This window comes from Opisthorchis viverrini (assembly GCF_000715545.1).
Source record: "Opisthorchis viverrini unplaced genomic scaffold opera_v5_56, whole genome shotgun sequence".
Classification (NCBI taxonomy): Eukaryota; Metazoa; Platyhelminthes; class Trematoda; order Opisthorchiida; family Opisthorchiidae; genus Opisthorchis; species Opisthorchis viverrini.
This window is the reverse complement of record NW_008751713.1, coordinates 1,145,939-1,157,387: the sequence shown is the minus strand read 5'-3', so window position 1 is coordinate 1,157,387 and position 11,449 is coordinate 1,145,939. Positions and strand designations below refer to the sequence as shown.

At 43.4% G+C, this 11,449-nt stretch overlaps 2 protein-coding genes across 2 annotated transcripts; one reads left to right on the top strand and one right to left on the bottom strand.

Moving 5' to 3' along the window:
- Nucleotides 1–3,658: 3,658 nt before the first annotated feature.
- On the bottom strand, nt 3,659–4,106 carry T265_03811 (hypothetical protein; the record flags this gene model as incomplete). Its single annotated transcript, XM_009168382.1, has 2 exons — nt 3,659–3,888; nt 3,923–4,106. The coding sequence occupies 2 exons, from the start codon at nt 4,104–4,106 to the stop codon at nt 3,659–3,661; spliced, it is 414 nt and encodes a 137-aa protein (XP_009166646.1).
- Nucleotides 4,107–10,058: 5,952 nt separating this feature from the next.
- Nucleotides 10,059–10,274, top strand: T265_03810 (hypothetical protein; the record flags this gene model as incomplete). Its single annotated transcript, XM_009168381.1, has 1 exon — nt 10,059–10,274. One exon carries the CDS (start codon nt 10,059–10,061, stop codon nt 10,272–10,274), a length of 216 nt encoding a protein of 71 aa, XP_009166645.1.
- Between the last annotated feature and the right edge of the window lie 1,175 nt (nt 10,275–11,449).

Sequence of the window (11,449 nt, the reverse complement as noted above, 5' to 3'; positions counted from 1 at the left end):
TATATATATATATATTCCCGGACCATCTCCCAACATTTATTGTTCCTTTAAACATGCTATCACAATCAGTAATGGTCACTAGGTCCTCAAATTTTAGACTACCGCCTCCGAACTAACAGCAGTATCCAGATTTAGAGACGACCCCATATTTTTGGTGCTCCGAGCCAAACTTGGCTTGTATACTATGGACCAATTGAGCTTACCAGGGTGTATAATAAGAAAAGTTTAGTGCATAAACACAGCATACTGGAGTAGGTTGTTATAATCCGGCGCTTCACATACCTTGGCAACCCTTGTTAAAATATTTACAGATAGTTGAAAACAGGACAAGTGTGAATTTATATGGATCCGCTACTATGTCTTCTCTTTGGTGCTTTCCTGAGATCCTGGATGTTAAAGTTCCCGGTCGTCCTTAAAAATTAAAAAAATTGGGAAAGTAGCGGTACTACCAACGTATTCCCAGAAAGCCTGAACCTGAACACAAAGCAATATTCAAAGCTTACGTGTTGTTTACAAGGTAATGTATCACATGGATAATAGCCCATCTTGATGGTGCATCATCATCATTGTCAGCTGTAATAACCGCGTACTTGTCGTACAGTGGTTGTAGCTGCGTATGTTAGCAGCTTCCGTCCATATTGCTTTGGTAATTGTTTGGATGTTCAGGCACCTGTGCTGTTCGCGGTAGGTTAGTACTGGTCTCTATTTTCTTTCTACTTTTGTTTTTCCTCATAATATGGGGCTATACGCAAATGTAAGTTCCACAGTTCATATTGGTGATGCTTGTTGCTCCCCTGGTGAGACCTTTCCAGGTGGTCATCATCGTTGACAGTAACACAAGATAAGAACACTGGCCAGCATCGATAATACTGCATATGGCCCATTAATACAACTTGCACGTTACTCACCAACTAACCCGCTTCGCGTCACTTGTTAACTGCGAAAGATACGATGCATCAAGGATTTATTGTATCTTTAGAAGCCTTACAGCCGAAGACTTGAGAGTTATTGTGGTATCTCGTTCTCTCTCGCACATGTGGCACTCCTACCCGGTAGAAATTGATGAATACAGCTCTCCGTCTTTGCTGAACCCACTTTGCCATGCAAAAAATTCAAGGAACGAATTCAATTCTTAACCTACTTCGTTCATCTGTTGAGCTGGTGGATGTCCCTCTCCGCCATCATGGCTGTATCGCCTTGTTCTTTCTTCAACTGTGAGGACTGAGTCCCTGAAATCTATGCGCTGCTCCCCTATCGCGTCGTTTTTGGCTTCTGAAAAGTGGCTCATGCAAATTAGGTGGCAATCACTATCCTTACATTCAACAATCCTTCCGTTGGTCTCATAAGCCTGGTTCACGTCAAAACCTGGGGCCTCTTAGCAATACCATCGACAATTCGTCGTTGAAATTTCGGGAAATCTGAAAATGCCGCACCTTTGACCAGTGCTTAACATTTCTACGGTAGGTGTGGAATCCTTACCACACAGAGATGCTACAAGTAAAATGGGTCGAAATTCCCGATTTGGAAAAACTGTCTCATCTCTTTATGACAACATTTCTGAATGACACAGACCTAAAGCAGTTTTATACCCGAGGATCAGAAAAACTTGGAAAGTGGTCCCCATCTTTCGATTTTCGATCGCCCACGATATTTCTTTCAGACAGCCAATTTGAGTACGAGAACTCATCCTTCAGTACCTCTAACATAAATACCTAGTGGTCCGTTAGTGACTCTGAAACAGCCAGCTGTCTCCCTTTCCACATCCATCCTTAATACGCCTCCTTCAGACAGTGGCTTCCGACACAATGTGTACCAGATCACCCGTTCCTAAGCTCTACGACGTAACGCCGCTCTTTGCTTTATCAATATCGATCCAAGGATTTTTCAATAATAAACAATTTTCGAAACCTTTGGAGAGGTTTTACCACAATTAACTGGATAATACTTGTGTTTCTGAGCACTGGCAGAAAGCTACCATCGTAACCCTCGTCCTGATATCACGTTACCTCTTGCCGTTGTTAGCAAATACTATGGCATATATTTCAGCGGATAATCTTGCAATTCTGGAGCGGTAAAATATATTTTTGCACGTGGTGCACTCGTTACGGCACTAGAGGTTGTGATCACTCTAACTTCTCCTCCCTAAGATAGATTGATCATGGGAATTATGGTAAGTGCTTATAGTGAAGACATTCACTATGACATCCACTGAGACATCTTTTGCATGTTGCATGTGGAAAAGTTCCAGCTTTGGTGTGCCAGTGCCCCATGGTGCCCATTATCAATTCTTCCATACGCTTTACTTTTCCGTTCAAGTTTCTCGAGGATTTTCGGGGTAGGAATTATTTCCCAAAAGCCAATTACAACCAGGCTACCGAATTAGGGTGTAGACGGCACACACTTTTGGCGCATACACCTGTTCACCTGGCTGTGTCACTTATTACACGGTATTTGCGCGAAATATCGTCCTCCTATGAAAGATTCACTCTTGCTAACCCGGTTTGCCTTCGCTATCTTCTGAAGTTTTCGCTTTAAGGTAAATAGTCCCCTCTGGGCACCAGAAGGTATATCAGTATACATATTCAGGAAGTTTGGAGTTCTACGCATACATATTATCGAGGGGGTGCATTACCTGGCATTTTCAAACTGATGGGACCTACCTGACCCAAACGCTCAGCCTTTTATCCGGAGTTAGAAGGTCACATGCTTGTGGACGTCGGATAGACCTTGTGTCCTTGGTATACCACTGGTTGATTTCCGACAGTTGGTGCATCCGTAAAACCAAACGTCTTAAATATATTTACGTGCCCTTTGGTACACCAAAGAACAAATATTTACTCGAGTTCTCACAAAACCTCAACTTCATCAGTGGGTCGGTCAATTTAGCGATAACTTTATGGTAAAAGTGGATGCTGCCATAAGTGTTCTCATAATCAAAACAGATTCATACACCGGACAACTGAAAATACGCTGAACATCTCAATCGCATCCAAAATCTCCAACATCTAGAACGTCTCCAACGTCTGAATTGTGGGAACCTGCCAGAAAACTCCAAAGATGGTCCACAAAAGGGTTATTTGGTGTCCGAATTCTTCTTCACGAGAAGCGGCTAGCCGGCTCCACCTCCTACACGATTGGCTAAAGAATTTAACGTGGAATCCAGGGGTTAGTATCCAAATCTTAAAAGACTACAATCTCTTCTGCTACCCTTTTAGCTGATACAACCAACGCGCGAGCCAGGATACAAAAGTGCCCAACCAACAAGTACATCTGACTAACAACGGTACTATCACTGAATGTGTTACGTGCGTCGGAATTCACGAACATAGAAATACGGATAGACCAAAACCTTCGTCCCGTGTTCCAGTTTCTGCTATCAGAATTAACTAATGGTCCCTCTTGAGGTACAATTTAGATCCTAGATAGAATGGAAACCGCAGGAAACACAGTCCATTGATATATAGGTGCAATGGTGATGAAATGCTTGAATATGAAAGGTAAAGCACTATCACCTATGTGCCATCAGTTAGGTGCAATCTGGCGGTTGCACAATGGTTTTGCCTACCGTAATTTTGACATCCATTGGAGAAGTGTCTCGAAATATTCACAAATATCTGGCATTAAAAGCTGACAATTTTGACGAGAAGAATTTACATAATTAGTAACTGTATACACCGAAGGCTGACGCAACGCAAAAAAGTGATTCATTCATAAAAGATGCTTCAGCATAGTTATCAGTGTCCGCATCCCAGTAGCACCTATACGCTACCTTGACACCCTGGCCTCTTTGCTCACCAATGATTACCTGCACGAGGTACCGGTATCTGCTCAGGTTTAGTGTATTCTTCAGGGTCTGTTTGATCGCATCTGCAATTTCAATACATCGGTCTGCGACACTCAATCAAATTACATGTTCTTTTACCGTGTGTAATTTCGGGTGAGTATGCTTCGTTTTCGAGGCGTTCTTTCAGAATTTGGCTTAATATTGATTTCACTATTGATGGACGAAATTTCTGGTCGAACGGCGGTCTTATGATATAAGAGTTTTGTTTGTCCGATACTCTGTTGGCCTCAGTGTCATTAATGCCCTTAATTCCCGTCTCCATCCTACTTGAAATCGTGCTACCTTGCCATGGCAACTGATATACGTTCAGTTTAGTTCGACGCACACAGTCCGCCAACCCATTTCTCTGTAAGACAAGATTAATCAAGCTGCCGTCGAGTATCTTAAAGACATTTGCTCTAGAGTTCCACACATTACTTCAATAAGGTAATCCTTTGGAAAAAAGCACATTCGTAAGGGTGCACGTTCGGCAGTATAGGGATCCAAATCTACGATGGCAGCCTCAAGGACGCACCGATTAATTGAGGATATTTAAATGGCTTCCTGGATTCTGATTATTCTTGTCGTTGATTGGCTTTTATTAGACTGGAAATCACGGGCTAAATGGTTTATAGCACAGTTGTTTGAGCTCTCGGCATTGGGCAGTACGCTCGGCAGCAAGAGGACTAACAAGAATAATTTTATTGTGCTTTCTTCTCGGTCCTAGATATGGGATGGACAGCTGCAATATAGAAGCAATCAGTGGCAACAAATACTTAAAATGATTAGAACTGCTTTTAATTACATCTGGGTGTTCAATGCTTAAGAATTTTCGTACTCTCCCGCATGTAGCAGTAGCACCAGTGTAAAGTCACCGGTCGAAACTCGGTCAAATAAGGCGTCAGTAGGTGTCAGGCCCCGGCGGAGGGGCAGTTCTCTGAAAAAGAGAGTAGGGATCACCTGGTGCATTTCTTGATCAACAGCTCGGAAGCCATTCTCGCGGCAATTCATCGGAGAATCTCTATTTTGATTAAGTTCATCTTGCGCCCTCCAACAATATCAAGAATTGGTCTGGTGTAGATACAAAGAGCACTGGCGATGAAACTAGAAGATTTCAGACTATCAGCAAGTAGTAGGCATGAACCTGGTAGTGAATCTTGAAGATCACTGAGGGAGAGCAGGCGGATTCAATCTAAGGTGGAGCCTTTAAGAAACATTGTGGGAACGGTTGCAGAAAGGGTAGTTTGATCCAACCTACATTCAAAAACTTCGGATGGGAAGGACATCTCATCCAGTGTGGTTTGCGAAGCATGTTTGCGATTCTGGCTCCATGACACAGTAGTAACTGAAGCCAGTAGTCCGCGCACATGGTTAATTTTGCCCAGGGGAAGTAAACATTTGACTATATGTTCTTCATTGATACCAACCTCGTTTAGCAGTGGTGTTAACTGGCCTGTGCGACTGTTGGCGGTCGGTCCAGCGTGCTGAGTGCAGACACCTATTGCTCAAATAGAGCCTATGTCGATGCAAGATACCTACCTGTTATGACCTGCCGTAACACCGGATAGGATTCTTTGGAGAGTTGAAGACACTAACTAAAAAAAGATGTACGAAGTGGAAGCCGGAGTAGGAGCGTAATAGGAACGCGTCATCTTCCGGTGGATCCGAGGGGTAACTTGTGTAACACCGGGAAGAAAATAGCAAGTTTGACGCGGTTGAAACAGAATACATAAGGCGTTGCAAAAAGTATTGCATATGTGTTTTTAGGCTCATGTGATTATGGTATCATTGAAGGATTAGCCAACAACTACCCAGAAAATAGAGTAGCCCTTCCTAAGGATCTCAGGACCAGAGATACTTTGTTTAAACCTATTTACCTGAGCTCCCATGTGGATGCTCAACGCAAGAGAACCTTTATATACCTGTTTTTTGAAGAGATATAGACAGCTCGCTGTTCAACATTCTTGCTTATCTCGATAATGTTTAAGTATGGCGCTAAATAAGTAGATATTAAAATAGTAAATAATTCTATCCTGCCTTTTAGTTTAAGACTCTCGAGTGGTTTATGATGCTCATTTGCTTGTTTTTTTTCCACGTGTGATCTCGGAGGGCCTTGATCCCCTTTGGTTTGTTTCGCCAGCATTAAAATCGGGAGTTGTCTACATTTGTTTCTAGGTTACCCGTTCCTGCCTCTCTTGGACGAAAAATTCTGATCGGCGTCACTTGAAGTCCGTGTACAAACACATCCTTGACTCGTTTTCTAACAAGCCTTTGGTGATTTGCATTGACATTTATTGTTTATTCGTTTTCTGGGATGTTTTTGTCCGAAATTAGTAGATGGATGAACGCAGCACTTCAAAACTTTAGGGTGGTTCATTGAGGATCAATGATGCAGCATTTCTGCACGCTCTTTATCCATTTGAATGCCTGTACTACACGGATTCGGAAGACGCTCAAAACTAAGAGGGAATCCAAGACCGGAACAAGTCCAGTAAGTTGATTTGTTATCACAATGGCGCATCGCATTGAATACCGATCTCCTAATACTGTTTCGTCCATGGAGGCGTAGAGCTCGAAGAGGCCATAAGTGACTAGGTATTCGCTCATCCAACGGCCTGTAAATAAACTGCTATCCATGGAGGAGCTCGCACGTCCAGTGCCTTTGTAAATTACTGGATACCATCGTCTGACAGGCGGCTGCTTGACCTAAGCAAATGTGTCATATATAGTTTTTGACAACCTTCCAACTTTCACTCAAGTTGTTGGAACACTGAGCGTAAAGGTCACATTACAAAGGGGGCGCGCTTTTTTTTCGTGGGATTTCGTGGGAGTCAACGAATGATTCCATCATTATGGTCAATTTGAATAATGCCCGTTTAAGTGTAGAGACAGAACTCTCTATTTTGGCAGAAAAATAGCAGTTACAAGTTTGTATACTAGGCCAACCCGTATGCAGAAATTTTGTACTCCAGTGTATTGTATGCTGTAAAGAACTCCATTTGCATCTCTGGATACGTACAATTTGAGCGAATAGCGTTTTTCGGCAATTAAGGCAAGCTTAGTATAGTATTACACTAATATTTAGAGTATAAACACAATAAATGTAGGTATTTATACGCTTAAGTTGATAATCTTGATAACATTTTAGTTTCACAGAAATCATTGGATGGGGATGAACGCGTATTGATATATAAGCGATGGTGAAGCACCCAAAAATTTTGCGCATACACCAACCGACGCTCCTCGTTGGCTAGCGGAATGCAGAGAGCAAAAACTGTGGTGGAGAAATTTATTTAAAAAGAGAAGTATTACAAAGCTTTCTGATGGTATGTGCAGAAACAAATATGTGGAATGAAAGATAAATAATAGCGAATCCGAGAATCAAGACCACTCATCCGTGGCTTTTTGCTGGTTCTTTGGTTTAATTTTATTACTGACGGGCAGCGTTTACTGCTCAGCCGATTAACGAAGGCTAAATAACTATACATGATCTTCTAGCATCTATTGTCTGAAGCGTTCCAGCCGTGAGCGTTGAAGTTGCTTCCCGTCGGCCCTCTGGGAGAAGTGCCCATCCACCTTTGCTCATAGAGGTTGAAGCGTCACGCTAGTGATAACGTCGTAACTACATCGACATTCACGCACAGCATGCTGTCGCTGAAATTCGGATAGACCCCAAAGTGGCGAGCACGGAAGTGCTTCGGGAAGCTTGGCGACGCAAATCGCACCATTGCCGATCATGAGACCCGAGTTAAACCAGTAATAAAAGAATAAGCCTTCTGGTTTCCTCGGGTGGTTTTTTCCATTCGGTGTAGTCTTCCATTCACTATATTGGTCTGCAAAGTTGTGGGGTGGGGCAGTGTGGAATCTAACCAGCCGCCGCCTATAAGTTAAGCAAGGCGCCTGGCGAGATGGTTTTCGAATTTGATGTGGATGCCAGCCAACTGGTCTCATGAGATCTGTCTTAGGAACTTTTTCGCCACACCAGAAAGGCCAGGTAGTTAAAAATGTAGTCCGGAGATGAGCAAGTACCACTTCTCTATTATGACAAGAATGTGGCTTTTTGACCGTTTGAATCTGACGAGTGAGGAACTGAAAGTTAGATGTTGTTCTGTGAAGAGGAATATTTTTCGGGCTCAGGGTGCTAACTGTATTTGATGCAGTGTGACATATGTGCTTGCCTTGCGCACAAAACGTGTATCTGATTCTGCAATGTGTATGTTGGTTAGAGGCGTATGAAAGTTTGGTCTTTTAGACGTTCGATATGGTAAAGTTGCCGTAAACGGGCTTGTTAGGGGTTCTCGTAGGCCCGAATATCTCTACTGAATGGTAAGCTCTGGCCCCCTGAAAAAGTCCGTCGCCAAATGCGTTCGGAGACGACCTGTATACTTAAAAACACTGGTTTATGGACTGCGTTTGCAAGTTAGACGGCAGAATTTCTGTGGAGATTTCGTCCTGCAAGTAAAGCCAATCTATGCTGAAAAGCACAGATTGGCTTCACTTGCAGGAAGAAATCACCACAGAAATCTCAAATCTCCCCACACTACCAACAGTAGAATTTCTCTTTCATGTCGCTTCCTGTAACGCGGAGTTCTAACTCGTTCTATTGGGCTAGTGCCGCTGTCCGTTAAATCGCAGTTTGGGCACTGCTTACACTAATCGCCGAGTAACCGGGATAACTATAATTCCTGGGAGTACATGTGGGCTTATTAGTGCACAGGTAGTGATGGCCATAATACAAATCAGAAGGTGTATGTGTGCACTAATAGAGGTTTTTAGTATTTCTATGGCACATATAAAAATGAATACAATGCGAAATGGGAGCAAGTCAAAAAGGAACTTATCGTATGTGAGAGTCCCTTGGTGAAAGTCCGGACGGCGGTAACGTGTTTTCTCCGAAATTTGGCTGCTACACGTGTTCCATGATTGTCCGTGGACTTGTGGAGAGGTTGACGTCCTGCTGCCTGCGCGCGCGTGAGTCTGTGTCTTGACTGGGTTCGGTTTGCCTTTATGTAGGTCCCAGTGCGTGTATGTGGGCGCGTCGGCACATGAGTGTTTGCTACGCTGACTATGCGGTGCAGACAATCGATGTCCGATGTGTCAGCTTAATGCGACGTGCGTAAGAGGAAATAGACAAGCCTCGCGATCCAGTGAGCGATTGAGTTGAACAGTCAAGTATGTGGGTGACTGGGTCGCTACAAGCTCCGTTGTAATAAACACCTCAATCCTTTGAAAAACAACCGCGGAATACACAAATCATGTAAACAAGACTGACTAGCACCAATTTTTTCGAGTCCAAAATAGGTCGCGGACGACCACTGAGCCACATACAGAAGTAGCGAATTCAGTGGTTACGTGTCAATTTTTGTCCTTGAGTGGTGAAAACACTGAGTGATCTCTATTTCCGTTCCTTTTATTTGTGATTTAACCACCTTTCAACTGGATTTCTTCCTCCAGTTGAAATCAGCGCTAGTATGTTTAATGTGAGAAACAATTCGTGTGCAACACAGTCGCCAGCTGTTATATTCACTGTGTAGAAGTCCGCATGTAAACACATTCACAGGCTGGCAGATTTATACACGAGATTGAGGCTTTCACCCAAGTAATCCGCGTCATTTTTGTTCTTGTCCTTCAGCGGCTGCCGTTCACCTGGAGGGCCCGAGAGATAAAAGGCTACAGCACTGTTGTTTAAATCCTCAGCGTAGGGGCAGTGGACTTGCCAGCGCGTTGTCTCGCATGAAAGTTTTGTCGAAGCGCTTAGTACTGGGTACTAGATGGGGCGTGTACAGCTGTCAAAGGAAGGCAGTTACTCGAAGCAGTTACGCGAAATGAGCGAAAAATTGTCTTAAAATTGTGCATTCTGAGCGTACAAACCTTCTTACCGTGTTCTCATCGTGTGTTGGCTGTTAAGAACCTTGTTCAAACAGAGTGTCATTGGGAATTAGTCCCCCGGGAGACGATGATACTCTAAGTGGGAATGGGTCAAGAACCACGAGACGCGTTTCACAGCAACCAAATATTCAAAATGAGCAACCAAAAGGCAGGGCTGATTCGTGAATCGGTCCTACGCCTTCGTCACGATTTGTTCTCTAACCCAACAATGATGCATTTTGCCTAAGCCCGAAGGCCTCGTTGATGTATTCAACGAATCACGCTCATGTGCTTCAACCATATCTTCTCGAGATTGAAGGATATTCCGTTCATTCAGAAGTGACAACTCTTCGTCCTTGAACCTTAGATGCGGGCGGAAAGTTCCATTAAAGAGGCGCGAAATGCAGATGGATACAGACAAGATGAACTCTACGGAGTAGACATGCGATCGCTAGGTGACGTTAAGACACCATTTGTTGTTCAGGTGCAGCAGTACTTCCCAAAATCCCTGATCAGTACTGCCAGACGTTGCCCTGGACCGGCAAATTCAAAAAGCATATCACCGCCTTATCAGTGCATTTGAGCAGACACCATTTTGGTGACTCGAACGAAGATCACAGGCATATAAACCCTGTGTTTGCTTAACTGATTTTTGGAACATTCTGAATAAGGTACCAGTTTTCGCAATTGGGGAAAAGGTTTTAAATTGGCTATCACAAGTTGGTACACGATTATATAGGCCGGATTCTGCATGTGAGATGAAACAGACCGCGCACAATTCACCCTGCTTATACCTGTTTGATTCCAACGAAGTTTTGTTCCAGGTGCTCTCTCTTGGTCTATCATGAGACGTAATTAGACGCCTGGAAACTTTAGGCTTCTGGCACAATAGGGCAAAGTTTTGTACCGAATAATGCCGGTTATTGCTTCGGAACCCTGCCGTGGATGATTACGGCTTTTTAAGCCAACGAGGGCGTAGAACAGAATCGAATACATTTTCTTCCCCAAACAGTCTCACTGACACCACACTCCATTAACGCGTTACACCTCAAAAGTTGATGGGTTTCGTGATCTGTCATTCCCAGGGTGTAGGCCTCTGCACGTGGGTAAATCCAGGCTAAAACACAAAGACGAGATATTCAGGCAAGAGATGCAACATTTATCCATAAGCGCCGTTGATTACCCTCTGTTCGAACTCTTTCGAATAACGTGTGTTGTGTAGTGGTCTGGCTACCTAATAAGCTACTTTGCTAGTGTGTGGCATAGAAATAAAAATAATAACGCTAGATTGGGTATACAATAATAACGAGGTCAAATGGAACAGACTCAATAATAGTTGTTATAAGGAAAGCAAAAAGGTACAAAACGCCACAGTTGCTCATACACCGGATTACGTATTCGTTGACGTCCCGTCATCCAGATAGAAATATTTTACCAGATTCGGATCATCAGATCAATCTTGCTCAGTCTTGCTACTATCATCCGATTCACTGAGTTCCACTGGATTTTTCGCGGGTCTTGCTTTGAGAAGAGACCGATCATCACCACATTATTATCGCATTATCATCAGTGTTTAAAATATGATACCGGTATTTACCATCAAGATTCATCATCATGCCTTTAGAGTTTGTTCATGGGTCCTGCTACAGAAAATATGATAGGCGGGGACCGAATGAACACTTGCCTGGTTCAGCCAGGCTGAATGTTGATTTTCCCAAATTTTGGCACAAAAGTGGTCACATTTACGGGTGTTGTGGT